This window comes from Ictidomys tridecemlineatus, unplaced genomic scaffold (assembly GCF_052094955.1).
Source record: "Ictidomys tridecemlineatus isolate mIctTri1 unplaced genomic scaffold, mIctTri1.hap1 Scaffold_223, whole genome shotgun sequence".
Lineage (NCBI taxonomy): Eukaryota > Metazoa > Chordata > Mammalia > Rodentia > Sciuridae > Ictidomys > Ictidomys tridecemlineatus.
In genome coordinates, this window is record NW_027521924.1 from 26,359 (window position 1) to 49,007 (window position 22,649).

The window sequence follows — 22,649 nt, forward strand, 5'->3', positions numbered from 1 at the left end:
CCCAGGGCTCTCCCAAGATCAGGCCCAGCCAGCTTCTTCCCAAAGTATGTCTTGCTTCCCAATTCCCTCATCTTTTCCCCTGGAAGCACTTCCCTAGTAATAAATCACCTCCCTGTGAGTCACTGGTTTATGATCTGTGTCTGGGGAAACCCCACTTGAGATTCTTGTTTGTAATACAAGGTACAGTTCAGAGTCAAGCCCTACCATTCAGATTTCAATCACATTTCAGAGTTCCAATCCCTTAATGGTATTGCCTGTCATGTCAGTGTGACGACTGTTTCAATTTCTTTTTCTAGAAAATGTTAGATATTTTACCAATCAGTTTTGGAGCCGCATCCTTTATACTTGCGCGAAGTGATCTGCATGGTCTTGGGAACATTCAAAGTCGATCCTAGCTGTGGTTGCATTTGGAGCACTTCAGAAGACTGCCTAGTGTCTTAGGTTCCTGTCCTCATGCTCCCACCACTCTTTAGACCCACGTGCTGCTAGTCTGTTACTGGGATAATTATTGTACAAATTCTATAGGATCTTCAGCTCTCCCATTATGAGCTCTCAGGTGTGTCATTCTGATCATTGTTGTTTCCCAGTGAAAAGTGCAGTATGTAAATAGGGGTGTGCATGTTTTTGGATATAATTCTGTATTACAAACATGTGATTTAGAACTGTGGTTCTCAAATGTCATCTGCATAATAATTACCTGGGATGGAGGTCTAGAAATTTGAACTTTAACAAGCATGGGTGTGGGGAGGAAGATTCTGATGCAGTTGACCTTTAACCCACTATTGATACTTTGTGAAAAACACTAATATACAATCCAAATAATAATAAGCAAGGTTATAAATCCTTATTGTACAGTAATTACTTTGTGGCATCATTGTAAGAGAATTACTATTAGTAGTAATTCTTTTCATCTACCTTTAAGCCTCAGAAGGTTAAAAGTATATTACCCCCACATTTTTACAAACTAGGAAACTGAGGCACAGAAATGCTAAATTACTTGCCCTACACCGGTAGCTAGTAAGTGGGACCCAACAGAAGTAAATACTTATAAAGATTAATTAATCAAAACACTGTTCATAATATAGAAAATTAGATACTAATAAAATGTCCAAAATGGCCCATTCAATAAGTTTTGTATGTAACATTTATTTGATAAGATTCTATGGAGCTACCAAAACCCACATCCTTCAAAAATTTATTTAAAGATATGGAAATACTCACCAGATGTTAACTTAAAACAAACAAACAAAAAAAGCCACATATAAGATACTGGGAACTACAAAATATGGCTGAAAGAAATTAAAGAGAAATAAATGGAGAGAAATCTTATGTTCATGGATTGGGTGATTTAATATTGTTAATTTGGTAGAACTACACCAAACAAGCTACACAGTCAATGCAATCTTCTGCCCAAACTCCAATATTTTATGCAGAAACAGAAATATTTATCCTAAAGTTCTTTAGGAATCTCAAGGGACCCAAATAGCCAAAACAGTTTTCAAAAAGAACAAATTTGGAGGACTCATGCTTCCTGATTTTCAAACTTACTATAAAGCTATAGTAATCAAAACAATGTGGTATTGGCATAAACCTAGACGTATAAACCAATAGAATAGAGAGTCCAGAAAAAAGATCCTCATGCATTGCTAAATTATTTTTGACAAGAGTGTCAAGATCACTCAATGGGGAAAAGATATTATGCTAAGTGAAATAAACCAGACACAGAAAGACAAAAATATGCTGTTCCCATTAATTTGAGGTACCTAGAAGATTTTGATGCAAAGAGAGCAAGAGAGAAAATGGAAGCCTGGTTATCATGGCCTGGGGTGGTGGTGGCAATAAGGTGTTGTGTGTGTGTGTGTGTGTGGTGTGTACGTGCGTGCACCTGTGTGCATGGTACTGGAAATTAAACTCAGGGACACTACCACTGAGCTACACCCCCCCAGAACCCCTTTTTGAGGCAGTGTCTCCCAAGTTGCTGAGACTGGCTTTGAACTTGTAATTCTCTTGCCTCAGCCTCCCAAATTGCTGGGATTACAGGAGTGCACCACTGCACCTCATGAGTTATTATTTAATGGATATAGAGTTTCAGTTGAGGATGATGAAATAGATGGATAGTGGTGATGTCACATTTTAAATATTATTAACTAGTTAAGAAAAATATATACATTAAAAATATCACATGAACTAAAAATTTTAACAGTGTTTATTCTGTTCTTATTTTTATTTCTATAGAGTGGGGTAATTTTTATTATTGCCTGAATCATTTTTCCTTATGTCTCAATATTTTTGGGGACAAAAATGTTTTACTTCCAAGTCAGAATAAAGAGAGTAATAGGTGCATTGTTTTTAAGCAACTATTAAAATTCTGTTGTATTTCAGCAAGAAAATGTAGCACCTACCAGGAAAACATACAAATATAATACATACAAATATAATTTTGACTTTATCAATTTCAGTGAGTGTTACATCAAATGGCTTTTCAGGTTACCACTTCATAAATAATTATTTGAAAAAACTGAAGTATTCATTAAGTATAAGTGCCACTGTTGATTATTCCTTTACTGCTGGAAAAGTAGGCAATTTCCACTTGTTTTATTATGTTACTATTACTTGAATGATTCGTTTGTGCACAACATTTTTTCCATGTTTAGAATTTGTATCTTAGGACAGGTTCCTAGAAGTGAACTCACTGGGTCAAAAGTTTATGTTTCTTCCTCTGCTGCTCTTAAGGACATTCATTATCACACAAGCATAGGAAACTATAAAAGTTTTTCAATAGTAGGTACTATTAAAATGCCCCCCCAAGATTATAAGAGAATTAAAAGTATCTAAAACACTTTATCTTAAATTTTTGCGGTCATTTTACTTTATAATGACAAATAATATAATTAACACCTTATTTTTTTTTCTATTACTACCTTTCTCTTTCTGGAATTCCTCCCTTTATCTCCCTTTACTCACTCCATATCTTTATTTCACCAAAAATTACATTCAAGAACCTGATAATATGAAAGATCCCCTTGAATCCTGGGAATTTGTGGTCTGGGCATAATTGTATTGTAGGTCAACTTTGCTCTTGGCTTTTTCCTTCATCAACCTTTCTTGTATATTGCCTCAGTTGCAACTTACAGTTATCCCATGGCTACCAGGAATACCAGCTTCAGGATAATGCTAAGTATGGTGGGAAACAGACAAAAACCTGGGGCCCAGGTGATAGTGTTGAGCTGCTGAATCAACCATCCCTAAATCCTGTGCTATCTCAGGACTTCCTGCCATCTGAGCTAATAGGTTTCTGTATTGCTTACCTCTTGCATATGCATGGAGTTGCTGCTACTTTCACTCTAAAACATCCTAACTGGCTCAGATGCAGTTTGGGATGGGGGATTAAAGACAAATTTTGACCTTGCTTTGAAGGAAAAGCAGAACACCAGAAGGTAGGGACAAGTAATCCAAGTCAAGAAAAGATGTGAACAAGGACAAAGAGATGTGGCCGTGTTTGCTGTGCATGGAGGATTCAGCGACACGGATGCAGAGATCTACAGGGGCCAGGTAATAGGTAATGAAGTGGGCAAGTTGGGGCCAGGTTCTTGAAGGAATTTAATTTTTTCCTCTGTGTAATAGAGAAACAGCAAAGATTTTTAATCAGGAAAATGATTCTAGGCACTTAGTCATTTCTCCTTTCTAAAATTCTAGCAGTGAGAGCACAAGTAAGATAAAACAGGGTGGGAAATGTAGCTCAATGGTAGGGTACTTGCCTAGCATGCACAAGGTCCTGGATTCCATCTCAAGTACACAAAGGAAACAAAAAGGAAAAGAGAAGCAAGGGGTGGGGACAGAGCGTGCATAAGTAAATACAATGTTCTATTTCCCTGTGTTCTTATAGATATTATACTAACACACATACTATGTATATATAAAGCTAGATAAGGACATATAACTGCATGTATGTGGATGTGTGCATGCCTGCACAGGGAGAAATGTCATTCTGGATTATCCAAAGTATTTAATTCAATTTCTGATTGGTTGTTTGCAAAGACTTCCTGGTAAGAATCCTTAAGCCAGTGCTGTCATTACTTTGACAAAAATCTTCCTGATTCCATAATGGGAAATCAGTAATTTTCTGAGCTGTGATTCTGGATTCTGATGACACATTATTATAACTGACCATGTGACAATAGAATTGGACTTCAGTTTACCTTGTATAAAATGAATTTTCTAGGTTAGCTGGTCTACAGGTCTAAGTTATGTAAAACATGACTACATTATTCCATAATGTCTACTTTCTCCTTCTCCTCCCTCTCTTTTCTTTTCCTCCCTCTCTTTTCTTTTCTTTTTAATTTTTCATTTTCAAACAGGGAACTCTGAGATTCTGAATAAGGTTTAAACAAGAAAATTCACCTGAAGTTCATCTGGAAATCTGGGTTGAGCTGCAGGTAACACCCAGTTAACACTGAGCTTAAACAAACATGGGTTTGTTTTACTTCCTTTCTTGGAAATCTCAAGGAAAAAGGGTCTTGGCATTGCTTCAGAACCTCCATTGCATCAGGGCAACATCTCCGCAATTCTCCTGACCTTTCTCTCTCACTTGTCACTTCTTTTGTGTAAGTTTACAGAAATGAGGTAATTGTGGCACCAGGAACATCTGCTCTCTCTCTTTGGAAAGAAAGATATTTTTCCAGAACCATCTCTTCTATCTCCCTATTAACATTTCTCCAATTATGTTTCAATGACCAGGAGAGTGTTACATGGTCACCTCAGCAAGAAGGGAATCTGACAGATTCATGAACTCAACTATTGTCTACAAGTTTAGGGGATTCAGAACCTTCCAAAATCCTTTATGGTATCCAGGTTTAGAATCTCTGATCTCAAAAGTAGGTCACATTGTCTGAGTCTTGACTTTCAGAGTTTCAGTCTTCAGAGAAAACTAAAAACTGAATAGATTTCTAAAAATCTCGTTTGAAGCAGTAAAGTTGTTTAAAGTCTAGAGTACAAGGAGATATTATGAAAGTATTTTGTAAACCGTAAAGTTCTCTTAATATGAAGGTGTACTTCTATTTGTATTGTGAGAATTTCCTTTCTTACCTGTGGATCACACATCTGGTTTGCCATTTGCACTGTGGTGTGTGTATGTGTGTGTGTGTGTGTGTGTGTGTGTGTGTGTGTGTGTGAGTGCGCACACATGCCCGCACAGATGTGTGCAAATAAAATTATTATTAGGAGGTAGGAGAGAAAAAAACAACACAAGCAAATCGATGCCAGGAACACAAAGAAAATATTTTATTAGTTACCAGATTGAAAAACAATGAAGGAGAACACATTTCAATAGAAATCCATGACCCTCCGCAAAGAGCCCACTCGGGCGTTCATAGCCCCCGGCCTCAGTAGGTACTGCCGTCCGCGGTAGTTGGGCAGCTCATAGAGGACCCAGCTGCCCTCCAGCACGTTCAGGGAGTAGATCTCACTCAAGTGGAAGCGGTCCTGAACAGAGGGGCAATCCTCAGTGATCTCTACCATCTGGCCTCTGTATTCTTCCCTCTCATACAGTCTGATCCTGTGGGAGCCAGCCTGGCAGGCCCAGAAACAGGAAGGGGAGAAAAGCAAAAAAGAAATATCGTTAACACATTAGTGCAGGCCAGTTTAGAGAGAACTGGTTCGAGTCATTTTGAAGTAGATTTAAAAAAAATAATCCCTAATTTTTAGGACTTTCTCCTTACTGAGGGCAGAGGTTTAGTATCTTTCCAAGATAAAGTTTGACTGAATGACCAAGAAAGATATACTGCTCCTGAATACATTAAGATATTACCCCTGTACTACAGAGAAACCCAAACCTTTAACAGCTGATCTCTCTCTCTCTCTCTCTCTCTCTCTCTCTCTCTCTCTCTCTCTCTCTCTCTCTCTCTCTCTCTCCCCCATTTTAAGGAAATGTTTTATTTTAAAACAGAAATAAAAGATAAAATGTAAAACACTAAACATCTTAGGTCTCAGACAATCCATACTCAATTTTTGAATAGAATATGGAAAAATTGGAAAGAAAAACCAGGAAGTTCAAGGACTAAATTTTCACAAATTTTAGTGTTTTAAAACACAGAGAAATATATGTGGCACATGGGCAAATTCTTTGTTGCTCTCCATTGAGAAAAGTACTTTGAGGTGAACTAAAATATTCACATTGGGAGCAAAGAAGGGAGAGTCTTTAAAAAAAATCACTTATGCTCAATAACTACCATACCATCAGGCACATAATCACTCTTCTATTAGGTATTAGTGATTTGTCTACATTGCCATTCTAAATGATTCCAGGTCAGGACTTGAATCATATACATTCCTTTCCCAGGGCTGCTAACACAGTTCTAGGTAATAAATATCCATTGATTAGTGGGTATCTGAGTAATGCTTTGCTTTTGTGTCTCTGTGTGTGGGAGGGTGGGTGAGGGGACTGGATTGAAGGAATCCACTACAGCTTTTGTGGATCTTTTTCCCAAACAGGTTGTTTTTCATTCTGAATGATCACCTGTACTTCAAATGATTAACATTTGCAGGAAACTATGCAGTCAGGGTCCTCAAGGCCTCGTCCCGGGATGAACCGGACTCACGTGGGGGATGGCGACAGGAGCGGACCGAGTCGCTGAGGCCCATCCACTGCTGGTAGTCGCGGTAGTCCCACCGCCGGAGGAAGTACTGGCCTCCCAAGTAGTTGGGCTGCTCATAGAGCATCCAGCAGCCGCTGTCCACGCGCACCGAGTTGTAGTGGCTGAAGTAGGGCTGCAGGTTGGAGTGGTCGCTGCTGCATTCATAGTGGCGGCCCTGGAAGCCCCTGTCCTCATAGAAGGTGATCTGCAAGGCAAGGCCAGGCGCGGGCTCAGAGGCCTGAGGCGGCGTCGGGTCCCCAGGTGCCAGCGCCCCTTCCTGGGCCCCTGGCACCCTCCCCCTCCGGGCTCACCTTCCCCCTGGCTGGTGGAGGCGGACGGTGCGAGCTCAGTGTGTGGGGCCGCGGCGGGCGGTCTATATAGTGGAGGGCTGCTGCTGCGTTGGCAGAACGGAACAAAAGGGGCCTGCGGGGGGGGGGGGGCAGGGGCAAGTCTCTCTCTTTTCTCTTTGCTGTCATAGTCCACGGACTCATTGTGTTCCCATTCTCTCTGGAGGATTCGAGTTGGTATCACTGGCTGATGCTATTGAGATGGTTTGGGAAAAAAAAACTAATTTGGGATATTGTCTATTTAATAATAGAAATAGAGCTTCAGCCATTTCATATATAGTCCACACTTTTATTCATACACGTTGGGAAAAAACAAAAGAAGTCTAAGTGGGGGAGTAAGAAAAGCAAAGTCTTAAAATGATAAATATAGGTTAATCTGTTAAGAACTTCCATGATGTCTATGTGCACCCATCTAGAATACTGGCTATGAAAAAGGATGGAAATGGGTCCAAACGAATGTTAAAAATTTCAAGTTAGTCCCTTGGAAGAACTTCAGGATTAGAAGATGGAAGAAATTGGAGTGTTTTCCCCTGGGGGTTCATAGAGTTTCAGATTTTCCATATGGTAGAAAACACGGCTGACATGGATCTTCATGGTTCTGCTTTTGTTGCAGAGGCATGGGCAAGAAGTCTGAGAATTAGATCTTTCTCTGAGCTAATTGTGGTTCTGTGATTCCAAAGGGAAAATTGTTTTAAGATACTCAGAAGAAGTAAAAGAAGATGTCTAAGGAAATAAGAAAACTGAATACATTTAAAAAACACCAAAACATATTACCTCTTAGCTTATTATAAGATAAAAGCAAATTCCTAAGAAACACATTTCTAGTAGGATCAAAAACAGGCCTTTGTTCTCTGGTGAACAAGAGTAAACAGAGCCCTTTGACTCAGAGGAAATTTATTGTACAAACACAAAGAGGAGCTATGGCTGGAATGGTGTTGGGAGAGGAAGGAATAAATGTCTAGAAGCTGGGACGCTAGGAAGACTTTAGAAAATATTTATTGGTCTGGAAAACAGTTTGATGGACTACAAAGAGCACTGGAGTGAAGATAGCCTATGTGTCTAGCCTTTTTCATGATCAAAGAATGAGTCACAGCCCTCTGTCAACCCATGTAAGTCTTTGAGTCATAAATCTTTGTAAGTTGGTATTTATGAATAAATGCTGACTATGTGCAATATGCTTTTGATTCTTATTTTCTGGTTTCTTGTTAGCCACTATGTAAAGGCATATGTTGAAAGTTACTTATGTTTAGGTTGTGGAAAATAAGTAGCCAGAACATAACACATAAAAAGTAATCTTATAATTAAAGTAATAAAGAATAAATTGAAACCACGTTTTTCTCAGTGCTATTTCTGAGTCCAGGATTCTCTGGAGAGAAGGTTGATGGATGCAAGCAGTAAAAAGAGAAAGAACTAGAACCAGGTGTGATGGTGCATGCCTGTAATCCCTGCAGTTCTGGAGGCTGAGACAGGAGGATGGCTAGTTCAAAGCCAGCTTCAGCAACTTATTGAGACCCTAGGCAACTTAGTGAGACACTGTCTCTAAATAAAAAGGTCTGGGGATGTTGTTCAGTGGTTAAGTACCCCTGGGTTCAATCTCTTGTACTTAAATAATAAAACAAACAAACAAAAAAATTAAAATTCAGATTCCCAGAGAGTATGCACAGTGTGATTCAGGAAGTAAAGAAGCAGGGCAAAAAAACTCAAAAAGCATAGTGGGGACACTTGTGGGGACCACTGCCCTTGTTGTCATGAAATTACAGCTGAAATATAGGATGCATATGGAAAATCCAATCAGGGGGATTTGAACTTGGATTTTTCTTTGATGGGGAAGAGAGAAAATTGTATATCAGCCTGGCACTGAAGAAACAAGAAAGCACCCCAGACTTCTCATAGAGCTTAAAGCTAATGGCTCAAGCCAAAATGTAGCTTGATTAAATGTTCTACAGAAAGTTCCAGGAGTGACAAGTTCTAGTTGTACATAGTGTGCTAGGTAAACATGAGGCCCAAGAATCCTTACAGAGGTGGCACAGAAGCTATGGCAGAGAGCTCTTCACAATTTGCCTAGGATAACTAATGGAGACTGTCATTGGAGGGGGAAGCAATGATGAAGGACAGGCTCTATGGTCTTGAGCTGTCTAGTCCAGTAACATTGCCTACATTTTTGGGTGGTTTCAAACAAAAGTGATGGTGAAAGAGACTTGTTCAGGTTAGGGATTTGCTATATGCAGGGTCAATCATTTGTATAGTTAGTGTAAATAATAGTCTACAAAATGAAGCACATAAAAATACCATTCTTCTTATTTTCTAGAACTCAAAATATTTTATGAAGCTAAGTCTCATTCCATTAGGATGGAAAGAAAATTTAATGTTCGTCATTGTCAGAGTTACTTTTCTCATATTCACAAGCTTCATAGGAAGATTGTGTATGTGTGTGTGCATGTGCGTGCGTGTGTGTGTGTGTGTGTGTGTGTGTGTGTGTGTGTACATAGTGCCACGGCATTTCCTGGTGGGGAGAGAAGATGCATGGGGAATTATTACAGTGTCCATGGTTAGATGCTTTGTTTGGCTGGTGCAGTGTGTAGATGGTTTTTATAATGCTTTGTATTGGTTCACACTGTTCACAGTTTGACATACTCCACAGCATTCCTGTTGTCTTAATGGAAGTGTTTCACTTATAGACACCATCTCCCAGGCACCCAAAGGCATTGACTTGCAACTCAAAACAAGAGTTTTCAAATCTGCTCAACTTTGGTCAGTTTTTTTTTCTACCAATTAAGAAAACTCTACATTGTGTCAAAGTTTCCAAGAATTCTTTCCTGGACTGTAGTGTATGTTAGTAGAAACTTTTGTAATTTGGGGGTCTAAAATGCCCTCTTACAACTGTCTTTTATAAAATGATGTAAGAATAGATGGTACTTAGTTTTTAATTTCTTTTTTTGTTTTTATGTTTAAAATGTCTTTGCCCATCAAAATATGATTTGGCAATATTATGTAACCATTTGAAGAAAATTGGCCTGGGAAATCTAAAATGTTGAGAACTGCTCGACTGAAATTATGTGAAAAATAAGGTAAGCATTTGGGGTGGTGGATCTTCTTGTTACAATGTTTTCAAATCATTATAAATTTGGCAGATTCTAGGATAAATTCTATCCTAGAATTATTTCAGAAATGATTCCTCCATAGAACTCCCCATATTAGAACAAACATGGACTTCGGGACATTAGATAAATTGAGCTGAAGTCTTATCCTTACTTTAGACTAGCTATGAGAAGCTGGGTATGTTACTTAGTGTAATGGAACATCTGTATTATTGAACATAAGTATTGTAATAATAGGCTTCTTGTTCAGAATAGAAGCTGCCTATGTGATTGAGCTATTTTTTAAAAACTTCAAGATAATGTTCTTTATTAACAGCTTCTATTATAGAACTGTCATCCTCTTTTTGTCACATGACATTTCACATTGAATGAAGTGGTATTACCCAGGCACCTTCATCCCTATCTGCCACCTAAATTGTTAACTATCATTAATATTTATTGTTCTTTAAAACCCTTCACTAAGATGTATGATTCACCAAGAAAGGCACAAACCTGACTATAAAAGTAATGGGAAACTGGTTCCTTAGTATTTCTCTTTTGAAAGTCTCAAGAAAAAAGAGGCCATTTTCATGTTGGGTGGCAAACTCACTTTAATTTTGTGGGAGAGAAAGAAAAAAAAATAAGGTGTTTACAAAATATTTGGATTATTTTTAGGATTTTCGTTCCTTAGAAGATTTATAATTAGACCTTAGATAATTTTAGCACAAGGAGATGGCAGCACTGGATCTTGTTGAAATTCCTCCCTTCCTATAGAATGGGGGGGCAGTATTGGAGGATTCACTTTGCTTGTACCCCAAGACCTGTGTACTGGAGAAGTGAATGAAAGGGAATAAAGGTAGGAGATGGAGGTGGGATGGGAGGAGGATCAGCTGGAGGTAGCAGAGGAAGAGAACCTGGGACAAGCTCCTTCTTGGCCTCCTGTTACCCAGCCAAAGAATCAAAGGCAGGAAGTGGTTGTTCCTACAATGCAGGTCTTCCGCTGTTACCCAACTATCATGGCGAGGACAGTGTTTCCTACACACTAGAAACTTTTTCCATTGGAGATATTATTCTATAGCAGGAAAAAAAAGAAGAAGAAATGTAGAAAGGTTAAGATGCATAAGGAAGTATTAAATATGTATGTCATGTCAGGAAAACATTTTTCCAACCCAAATGTTAACAAATATAAGCACATAACAGGAGAAATATATAAATAAATATTATTCCATTTAATTTTCAATAAAAATTTGTCATGAAATGATTTTAAAATGCTTAGTGAAAGTATTCAATGAATAAATGATTAATCTGTATTATTTTGCCATTGGTAATGTGCTTGACTTAAATAATGATTAGATATTACTAGCTAGATTTAATACTTACACTTTCTTCCATATAGTACTCTGTGGCAATAAAGATAATGCCATTTGTTCATTTTGGTAGTTATTTTCACCCTCAGTGCTATGTATACCTAGTCCATAATAGATGCTCAAATAAAAAGATCCTATCTCCGAGAAGTAAGGATCCCTAGTATCTAATAATTAGGCAGTCTTTTAAAAGAAAAAATAAACTTGCACAATGAGCAAGAAGTGTCACTTCTAGGTTTCTATTCTATTGAAATTATGCCATGTCAAGATAAGAGAACATTTACAATGATATTGTTTGCAGCATTATATATAAAAGCAACAATGGAAAATCCCTATGGCGATGGAGAAAGGGTACAATAATTGAGGGGACCTCTGGAATGGGATGTCATTCTGCCATAAAGAAGAATGAGATTGATTCTAACCTAGGTACATGTCCATATTATATTCCACTTTACAAGTAAGTTGCAGACTAATATGTACAGCATGATTTCATTTTCATAAAGAAAAGAAGCATGATTCACAAGGTATCTATATAAACAAGGAAAGATTTCTAGAAGAGAAATTATAATTATTATATATTTATATATAATTTATTTCATATAAAAATTATATGAAATTGATAGAAATTATGGCTTTCTCTAACATGCCTTTAAATTTGAGCCTATTTTGGGTAGTTAAAGATCTTTTTGTTTGTGGCATATACTTGCATTGGCTGGGTGCCATGTTATGTCCATTCAGATTCTGCATGTTTGGTCCAAGACCAGTACTGGCCAGGAGTCACACTCAGGGGAACTGTTTTTGAAGAAGGTGGAGGGCCTGTAACTTTGTACAAAAGCACAGCAATGATCATTGGCAGCCCTGGCCTTAGTTACATCGTATAGTATTTGAAAGTGAATAAAACTACAGTTCCTTATATAGTCTAGTTACGCTTTTTGCCAAGTTGAATTTGCCCTCACAACTCATCTGGTTCTATCTTTTGGGGTTTCCAACCACTTCTTGGGTCAGAAAAAAACTTCTAGAATACTGTTCTTCAAGGCCCTCAGCTGAATGCTTTTTTTCCCAGCAATTGCTCTCTCCCATGTCTCTAGCTTTTTATAAAATTTTATTGGTGCCATATAATTATACATAATAGTAGGATTCATTATTACACATTTGTACTTGCACGTAATATAATAATATAATTTGGTCAGTTTAGTTTCCCGATACCTCTTCTTTCCTTATTCCTTCTCCCCTAATTGCCTTTCTCTACTGGTCTCCCTTCTATTTTCATGAGACCTCACCTTCCCCACCCCACCCTGTCTTTTTTTTCTTTTTTCTATCTTCCTCATATGAGAGACAACATTTGACCTTTGACTTTATGAGTTTGGCTTATTTTGTTTACATAATGCCCTCAAGTTCTATCCACTTTCTGGCAAATGACACAATTTAGTTCTTCTTTTTGGCTGAGTAAAGTAGTAAAGTCCACTGTGGTATATATGTGGTATGTGTGTGTGTGTGTGTGTGTGTGTGTGTGTGTGTGTGTATGTATCACATTTCCTATATTTACTCCATTCACCAGTTGCCATGTCTCTGGCTCTGACACGCCCGCCCTTCCAACTTATGGGACTTGTTCAAACTCTCAAGTTCTTGAACAGGTCCCTTCCCCATTCTTTTTCTTTCTGTCTTTTTTTCCTTTCCTATATTGGAGATTGAACTCAGGGCAAATGCTCTATCATTGAGCTATATTTCCTCTTTTAAACATTATGAGACAGGGTCTCACAAAGTTGCCCAGGCTTCAAACTTGAGATCCTTCTGTCTCAGCTTCCCAAGTAGCTAGAATTACAGGAGTGCCCCATATCTCTTAAACTTTAACATTTACAGGTGGCTTGATTTGCACACAATTAAAGAAAAATAGAAGTCAAGCAGTTGCCAACAATACAGACTAAATACTTTATTAGGTTCCAAAATGAGAAAATGGAAGTGTTAACCTATTTTAGTATAAATCTGCCACCCTTCTCAAAGAGCCTGCCTTAGCATCCACGGCTCCCCAGTCCTGTTCTCTTAGGGCTGCAGTAGATACTGCCGTCCCCTGTAGTTGGGCATCTCATAGAGGACCCAGCAGCCCTTCAGCACGTGGAGGGAGGGAACCTCATTGAGGTGGAAACTGTCCTGTATGCAGGAGCAGTCCTCGGTTAGCTCCACCATGAGGCCCTTGTGGTCTTCCCTCTCATATAGCTGTATCCGGTGGGAGCCTGCCTGTTCCATCCACAAAAAGAAGAATGGGAAAAAGCAAGTGAGTCTCTTCCACAATTCATCCAAACACCACATGAATCTGGAAGCCGGGGTGTTGTGGTTGTGAATATAGAATCTGAGACTCCAAAACTGCTTCGAGGGCTGTACATGGAAGTTTTCTGCTATCATTTAGCAAATATTCATATGCTTAATTTCTTCCTTCCTTCCTTCCCTCCTTCCTTCCTTCCCTCCTTCCTTCCTTCCTTCCTTCCTTCCTTCCTTCCTTCCTTTCTAATCTAGGAGATGGGATTTTAAAGAGGTGCAGACTCTGAGAATTGATTACAAACTCAAATATCTTGATTACTAACTCCCTGTGTTAGCTTAAACCTCTATTTTGGGTAAAAACAAATAGTCTATTTTGACCAGTATTCTCATAATAAGAATAATATCTTCCAATTAATACACATATAAACTTAACAGCATATTTAAGATTTTAAAAATGTAATTCAATGAAACTTTGGTTTTAATAGTCACTTCCAAATTAAAAGACTTTTACAAACTTGGATACTACCTTTCCATAACCTATCTTGATAAACTGAGTTTTCATTGTTTTCTAGTCTATAGTACAACGTGTTTAATTCATTTATTAGAAATTCCTTTCATGTAGATAAAAATATATTTGCTAGAAACAGTGCCATCTTATGCCCAGCTAGCTTTCCATCTGCAAGTTTTGTTGTGTATCTCATTATGATATTACATTTGTCACAAACAACTTTGACCTAATGGTGACAGAAATTAAAAATAAAACTGGCACTTCTAAATGGGTTTTTTTTTTCTTTGTTTTCATGCCTGTACACATCTAGGCCCAGGCAGGTGTCTAAAGCCCACTTAACTTTTAAAGGGAAAATTCTTTCCCTCAAACCCACATCAATAAAACATCCCTCAAGTGAGTCCCTTAGGCAGCAGAACTCACTTGGGGGGATGAGGAGGCAGGAGCTGGTGGAGTCGCTGAGGCCCATCCACTGTTGGTAGTCGGGGTATTCCCCCCGCCGCAGTAAGTACTGGTTGCCCTGGTAGTTGGGACGCTCATAGAGCATCCAGCTGCCGCTGTCCACGCGGATGGAGTTGTAGCGGCTGAAGTAGGTCTGCAGGTTGGGGCAGTTGCTGCTGCACTCATAGCAGCGGCCCTGGAAGCTCCTGTCCTCGTAGAAAGTGATCTGTAAAGGAAAAGTAATTTGAATGAAATCATTTGTTCCCAAAGCACAAAGGCTTTGTTTCCTCTTTTTAAAAATTTTTCTTTAACTTGTGTTCTGCTTACCTTCCCCATGGCTGGTTGACACAGACCTTGTGAGCTCAGTACATTGGAAGCGGCCAGCCCAAGCAGGTCTATATAGCAGGAGGCCTGCTGCGTTGGCAGGAAAACACAAAAGGGGCCGGGGAGAGTGATAAGGGGATTTTATGGATCCCTTTTGCACGCTGCATTCAGGGGCAGTGATTAAAGATTTGCCCTGGTTCTCTGGTATATTCTAATGCTGTCCTGTATGTGCTGCTCTGCGTCACTTTTATTTGAATTCTTACTGTTTTCTAAATTTATCAGCTCACCAGTCTGAACTTTTGACCTAAAATTCATGTCTCCACACTATGATTCCATTATACCTCATGAGTCTCCTGAAAAAAATCTGTGCCTTTGCGGAAGTATCTCCAGAATTCTGGGAGGTTTGAATTCTGAGAGAATTTTCCTGATATTTTTAGATGACAGAGGCTGGCCTATCTTAGTTTTTATTTTATTTTTTTTTTCTTTACATAAGTTGCCAGTTCAATGCAGGACACAAATCTAGATTCAGATCTCTTGACTGTTTCTGATTGTGTTGACCTTATGCTTTAAAACATAGTTATTAATGCCTAGTTTGGTGGGTGCACCCTATGTAAGTCTATTAACTTGTTGTAAGAAACAGAGCAAAGGTTTCTGTGGTCGTGAGGCCCGAGACTGAGAGGCGCATGACTTTATGGATGGCTTCCCCTTTTCCAAGGGCAGAGGAAGCTCTTCCCAGACAAGAGTGGGACCTTTGGACTGGGGCTGTCCTGACTTAAGTCCACTGAACAGCAGCATGGCCTGGCCATGGCAAAGCACCAACTTCTCAAAGCACAAATTACTTGGGAGAGAGAATATGAAGAATGAGGAAGAAAGCAAAAGAGGAGCAGCCTGACATTTAGAAGCTGCAGCTAAGCCATGCTTACTCTTCTATTAGACATGAACAATCCCATAAAGTGCCAACTTCTGGCAAGATTACTCTGAGACATGATAAAATGAGATGAAATAAGGACACTTCACCATTTTGTCTAAACTCAAGCATAAATAAAGTTGATGTGTCACCCACAAAATAACAAACACCCCCTTCTCAGCTAAAATAATTAACTGCTACTTGTTTGTCAATTATAATTAGAATTAGAATTAGCCTCCTCTTCCCTGGGCAAGATTTGTAGAGATAACCAATCATAAAGTTAATCCTGCTTTATGATAATTTCTAATCAAGAGTGAAACCCCACTTTTTAGACCCTTCCCCAAATCACACAACCAAAGTACAAGTCCTAGATTAGGTTCCTTTCAACCTTTTCTCACAGAAAACATTCCAGTCTTCCCCAACATGTGAGTTCTCCCAGGACACAACCAGTCATAAGCCTAACTTGTTTAAAGACAGGCATATTCCTGGTGGGTTTTAGCTAAAGGACTTTGGCATGAGTAAATGGGATTAATTATGTGTATAATGTATGTGGCACATACCGGGAAAAAATGAGCTTTAGTAATCCTAGTGACATGGATACTGGTAATGAAGTGAGTGACAACATCAAGGATAACTTCAGCCTACTTATCTCTCTTAAAGATAAAGTATCTCAAGGATTCCTGAGACAGTTATTCTCTACAAAGTCTTTTTTTTTGGGGGGGATAAAACACAAAGTTAGGTTTGGAAGGAATTTTAGTTTTTAAAAACTCTGTTATGCCTAAGAATCACCTTGTGCCAGGCACCATGGTGCATGCCTATAATCCTAGCTACTGGGAGGCTGAGACAGGAGGACTACAAGTTCAAAGCCAGCCTCAGCAAAAAGCCAGGTGCTAAATAACTAGACCCTGTTTGTAAATAAAATACAAAAATTTGGGCTGGGGATGTGGCTCAGGGGTAGAGTGCCCTGAGTTCAATCCCCAGTACCCATTCTCCCAAAAAGAATCACCTTGCTTGTTAAAAATGCAAATTACTACAAAGAAAAAAATGCAAATTACCAGTCCCAAGATTTGACATCATTAGATCAGAACAAGATGCCTGTATTTTTAACCAGCACCAATTAGTTCTTGGACCAAATTTAAAAATACACTTCTGTGGTTTATTCCTTCATTTTTTGAGAAGGACATCATGTGTTTTAGCCATCCGCAGGTAAGGCCTTATTAGCATCTCTGCTAAGATTCTCTTTAAACCTGTAGACAGAAACATATTCTGCTTTGTAGCACTATTTATGTTCTATAAAATTTGGAGAACCAAAGCAAGGTTATCAGCACTTAAATCACACCCTGGTAAAACAGGCAAATAACATCTCAAAATCATTTTGAAACTTGTCCTGACAAAAATTTGTATTCATGAATACTTTGAAAATGTCTTGGGAACTCCAAAGGTCCCCATACCACACTATGAGGTCTACATTACCAACATTCTGGCTTGGATGCTGTTCAGCATCTCAAGCCCAGGAAACACAGTGGGATGCTAGGATAGTTCTGCATTATGCTTCACCCTACTCAAATCGCTCTCCCCAAGAGAGCAAGGGATTTAATGGTGAAGAAGAAAGAAGGGTATTTAGGGTCCTTATTCTATCTTGGTGATTTTTATCAGTCTCCAGATTCTGCTTAGTCTTGCCTCCTCTCTATGGTGCACTCTGCTAAAATGCTGGGATGATGGGAATAGAAACACATCAAGTTACATGCTCATCTGTTCCAAACGCTCCCTGACTCCCGTTGCCTTCATGATCAAGTCCTGATTTCTTAACACCAGGCATGACCTCCTCTGTCTCTTGCCACACTGTCCGATCACGCTGAACCACTTGTCATTTCCCAAACACATGATGTCATTTTCACACTGCTCTTGGTTTTCAATATAATGATCTTTCTCATGAAGACACCAATTCTCTACCTTTCAAACCAACACTACCTTTGGGAGTTTGAAGGTTAAAAAAGCTGGGCTTTAGGAATAGTTAATACAAAATAATCTGAGAATTGAACTACTTTTTTTTTTCTTTCTTCTTCTTCTCCTTCTCCTTCTCCTTCTTCTTTTTTTAATTCTGGGGATTGAATCCAGGGCTTCATACATGCCAAGAAAGTGCTATACCATCAACCCATATCCCCAGCCCCAAATCAAACTATTTTCCAGGAACGAACCTTCACATGTAATATATGTATACAATAGGCTATCCATGAGTCCTGGTTTTCCCAGAACAATCTTAGTTTGTGCTTCTTGTCCAAGTGCAATTATTAATAATAGGTCAGAAGTGACCCAGTTTAAGACAAAGATTACATGTTCACTCTGTTTATATGCCATGTGAGGTGAAATTTGGGTCAATTCATTAGAGCCTCAAAGGATGGAATACTTTCAAAGAATTTTGACCTGAAGTCATCTGTTTCCTTGATGAACTTCACAAGAAACAGCCCCAAGAACATTATTTATTCACACAGGATGTTTTTAGGGATGTTGTTTACTCAATATCCTCTTTACCAGGACTTACAAGAAAACTTCCTTTTAGGTGTTGGTACTGAGGATAATGAAGCTTGTACTGATTAATTTATTTGTCTTCTAAACTCTGTGAGTTATGAAACTGATCTTGTTTCCTTCTCTGCCTTGGCTGCTTGAGCAAAATCTGTATCTATCTTCGGTTAACTTAGCATGTTCCAGTTCACAACTTGAGTTTGAACTTCACTTTTGGTTCCATCTCATCTCTTCCATTTTTGTTTTTCCTCTCACCCAATTTCCTCATCCACTTATTTTTAAATTTATTATTATGAGTTTTACTACCCACTTTAATTCACTTTGAAAAACTAAGGGGAACAAATATGCAGTCACACAGTCTTCTCCAGAAAATTTAGATTGCTTATTTTCTATTCAGCAATATTTTCTATGTATTACTCATAGTACATTATTTCCTATTAAAATGATATGAGACTGAGTTTCTTCATGGGTATGTGTTTTTGGAAAATGCCATTAAATCTTCTACAGAGTTCATAAGGTAAAGAGGCAGTGAATTATATTTGGATTGCAAAACTCATGGAGGAAAGAGGGGAAATGGATTTGGGACAGAAGGGATGTGGCTGTTAGCAGGATAAGGGCAATGGGTAAGACAAGCTTGTTTATTTACAAAGCTAAAATAAGAGTCTAGCTGCTGCAAATGACTCCTAATCAGGTATAGCAATGGGGCCAACCTGAAGGGATAACTTGAGGTGTTTCAATAAGTACTTACTTATTTATTATTGTAGCCGCAGATATATCCTTATGAAACAACCACAGATTGCTTTAGCCCAGTTGAATGGAACTTTTCTTTGAGCCTGTATATTTTAGTCATCAGAACATGCCAGAAATACTGTTCTCCACATTATTCCCTTTATAAGCAGTTGCTTCCCATCTTGAAAACATGCTATTATGTTTGGCCTAGTGTCGTTACTCCTCATGAATGCTTAATAGACTGAAAGAAAGACAGGACTCTATTAGTGCCAGAATCACAAGCTACATTCTTTATTAGATTCTAAAGGAGAAAAGTGGAGAATGTTAATACTTCAATAAAAATCCATGACTCATCTTAAAGACCCAGCTTTGGCATTTGCAGCTCCCCAGTCAAGATATCTCCTGTATTCCCCTGGATGTAGCAGGTACTGCCGTCCCCTGTAACTGGGCATCTCATAGAGGACCCAGCAGCCCTCCAGCACATTGAGGGACTGGATTTCATTGAGTTGGAAGCGGTCCTGAAGAGAGAGACAATTGTCTGTGACCTCTGACATTTGTCCTCTAAATTTATCTCTCTCATAGATCTTCATTCTGTAAGTGCCAGAGTGCTGGGAGGGCAGACAGGAAAGAAAAGGAAAATCAACACAAACAGAGAAACTAAAGTTCCAAGCCCCATGCTTCCTTGGGTACACCTGTCTAGAAATGCTCTGGATCCAAGTTTGCTTCCAGAACAATCATATTGCAGTATTCAGAACTCAGGAGCCACCTATAGCTCACTGCTAATGAACCTAGTGATCCATGGGCAAAGCAAGGACGCAGCTTGGCAGCTTTTCAGCCTCCACTCACCAGCCCCCATTCTCAGGTATTAAGATATGCTTAAAATAAAATTTACCACTGCATTTTAGTGCTTGGTTTTTTGAGATAGCGCTTCTCAAAGGAGAAAAGTGAGAGTCATTGGGAGGGAAGGTATCATTTGATATATCACTGTTGTTAAAATTATATCAGCATTTGCTTGGAAAAATATCAACATTTAGCTATTTTCTGTAAGACTGATATACTGATTTTCATGTATTTTATGGAGTATAGGATTATTAAGCTCTTGTGACAGAGAAGATGACATGTTTCCCTCATCCCTGTTTTTCATATCTGCAGTTTGGGTTCAAATCTCAAACCAAATGACTCCTCGGCTCCCTCCCTGGCCTCTTATCCTCAACTTAGCCATTTCCCTAGGCAGCTAGAATAGCCTTAATGAGTTCTGACTTGATGGCACTATATCTCATACCTCCCACAATCCCCTTTTCTAAATATTCTGCAATCACCTTCCAGAAAATACTGAATCTCAAACGTTGGTTTGGGATTGTCTTTTCCTCTGATTTATATCTATAAGTGAGATAATTAGTTACTGATCACTACTTTGGAATAGAAACCAGAAGATAAGACGAATCATCAAGGAGAAAAGTAAGGCCAAACAAATCAGAGAATTTTTAGTCAAGCAAACAGCTCCAGATTGTACTCATAAATTTTGATTCATTTGATTTCTAACTTTATATGGCTTGGAATGAACACTTTAGGCAATTATATCTTGAACAAATAGTAAATTCCATCTCCCCAATATCCTAATTTTTCTGATTTGATTTTTGTTTTCTTAATTTTTGATTGCACGTAAGATGTAAAATCTGGGAACATGACTTTTTAAAAAATCCCACCACCGAGTTCATGAAGAAAGGCTTTACGTCTAAGGTATCTGTGTACACCAGCCTGCGCTCGCTAAGCATTTACAGTTGGAACTATTATGTTTAAGATAAGGTTTTGTTTTTGGTGCTGGAGATGAAAATCAAGTCTACTGAGCTTGTGCTCTACCACTGAACTACACCCCCAGTCCCTACCTAAGATAATGCCTTTACATGGTTTTTATTTCCAGAAGCCAATGGCACAGACAGAACCACACTCACTTGGGGAATGAGGAGGCAGATGCTGATGGAGTCGCTGAGGCCCATCCACTGCTGGTAGTCGGGGTATTCCCCCCGCCGCAGTAAGTACTGGTTGCCCTGGTAGTTGGGACGCTCATAGAGCATCCAGCTGCCGCTGTCCACGCGGATGGAGTTGCAGCGGCTGAAGTAGGTCTGCAGGTTGGGGCAGTCGCTGCTGCACTCATAGCAGCGGCCCTGGAAGCTCCTGTCCTCTTAGAAAGTGATCTGCAAAGGAAGAGTGGAAGCATGAGCGATTTGCCTCCACTGAGGATGCTACACCAGGGCCAAGATGGAGTGTTAGGTCCCCACCCAGGACTCACCCTTCCCATGTTGGAGGGGAAAACAAGGACGTTCTCTCGGTACTGTGGATCTCTGGATCGCTGTCTATATAGCAGCCCTGACTGCTGCCTCCACAGGAAATCACACAAAAGGGCCCATTGCGGGAGTGAGGGGATTTGCAAGCTCCGAGCTCTCCCTCCCGTTGCCCACCGGGGTTGGCTGAATGGTTTACTCTCATTCTTTCTGGTAGGTTCGAGTTGCTCTAATTCACTAAAGCTGTTGTTGCCACCAAAGTGAAAAGAGTCTTTACTCTTTTAGTTGAGCAAAAGGGAGAGCAAAACTCTATCCCTATGATTTTATTTTATAGTTTACTGTGCTTAATTGACTTCTCAAAGGTGATTTTGTTTAGCACTCAGGGACCGGTGTTTTTTAACTTTTTAAAAAACTTGAATTTAAGTAATAAGGAAGAGGGAATCTTAAGGAAGAGGGAATCAAGAGAAGTATTCTGTAATCTGTGAAAGTGTTTTGAAAAGCATAAATCTTACTTAGAATTCAAGATTCCATGATCATCACTGTTATTTGGGGAATCACCTTGAATTGAATTATTACTAGACTGGAATTCATAGGCTCCTGGAGGCAGCGGAGTCTCTCTTGTTCATTTAGCCTTGAGCCCTAGAACAGAGGTTTTGCACACACATTTAGTGGGCCTGCAATCCTGGAAGGAAAGCAGATAATTGTGATCTTCCTCCATTCCTCCCTAAGGTCCTAAATGCTTCTTTCTGCTGTGGCTGCCCAAATTCTGCTTCCTCTTTGCCATTCCACCTCTTCTTCAAATATCTTAAGATCTTTCTTCTTAAAAAATCATTAAAACCCTTGCTTTCTTGACAAGGGCAGTTTGAGTAGTGTAAGAAGTTCTGCAGAAGTATCTCCCATCCAGGTCCTTGGACTTAGATGCTGGACAGCATCCAGGCTAGCCCGTCTGGCTTCTTGAAAATGTGGATCTCACAGTATGGTGAACCCTTTGGGTCTCTGAGACAATTTCAAACTGTTCATACCACCGAGACAGTTTTCAAAATAATACTAAGATGTCATTTGCCTTTTATTCACTCTCATTCCTTCATGAATGGGCAGTGTTGTTTTTCCAGAGGCTACATGGCAATTAAAGAGATTTTGCAAAAATGTAAAAATGATGCTACATTTTTCAATACTTATTCTTTGAAAATTTGGTTGTTAATCATAAGCATGTATTATTTATGTAGCATGCAGTAGGTTTACTGGCTAAGACCCTTCAGGAA

General features: G+C 39.1%; 2 protein-coding genes and 1 pseudogene across 5 annotated transcripts; all 3 read right to left on the bottom strand.

Moving 5' to 3' along the window:
• Window positions 1-5,256: 5,256 nt before the first annotated feature.
• LOC144373069 (gamma-crystallin D-like) lies at window positions 5,257-6,717 on the bottom strand. Its single transcript, XM_078036167.1, has 3 exons — window positions 6,597-6,717; window positions 5,975-5,976; window positions 5,257-5,568 (listed from the first exon to the last, which is right to left on the bottom strand). The coding sequence occupies exons 1-3, from the start codon at window positions 6,715-6,717 to the stop codon at window positions 5,323-5,325; spliced, it is 369 nt and encodes a 122-aa protein (XP_077892293.1). The 3' UTR covers window positions 5,257-5,322.
• A 6,731-nt stretch (window positions 6,718-13,448) lies between these two features.
• On the bottom strand, window positions 13,449-15,110 carry LOC101957034 (gamma-crystallin C). 4 transcript variants are annotated; one of them, XM_078036170.1, is made up of 3 exons: window positions 14,950-15,110; window positions 14,610-14,848; window positions 13,449-13,659 (listed from the first exon to the last, which is right to left on the bottom strand). In XM_078036170.1, exons 1-3 carry the CDS (start codon window positions 14,956-14,958, stop codon window positions 13,461-13,463), a joined length of 447 nt encoding a protein of 148 aa, XP_077892296.1. In that variant the 5' UTR covers window positions 14,959-15,110; the 3' UTR covers window positions 13,449-13,460. The 4 variants fall into 4 exon arrangements, with proteins under 4 accessions (XP_077892296.1, XP_077892295.1, XP_077892298.1 ...); XM_078036169.1 differs by having other exon boundaries at window positions 13,449-13,662; XM_078036172.1 differs by having other exon boundaries at window positions 13,449-13,651; window positions 14,605-14,848.
• A 4,345-nt stretch (window positions 15,111-19,455) lies between these two features.
• Window positions 19,456-21,404, bottom strand: LOC144373075 (gamma-crystallin B-like; annotated as a pseudogene).
• Between the last annotated feature and the right edge of the window lie 1,245 nt (window positions 21,405-22,649).

Coding starts and splice junctions, on each gene's coding strand:
- LOC144373069 (XM_078036167.1), bottom strand. CDS start 6,717: ATGCTCTATGAGCAGCCCAACTACTTGGGAGGCCAGTACTTCCTCCGG.
- LOC101957034 (XM_078036169.1), bottom strand. Junction 13,663..14,609: donor AGCTCCTGCCTCCTCATCCC/CCCAAGTGAGTT, acceptor CTTTTTGTGGAT/GGAACAGGCAGGCTCCCACC.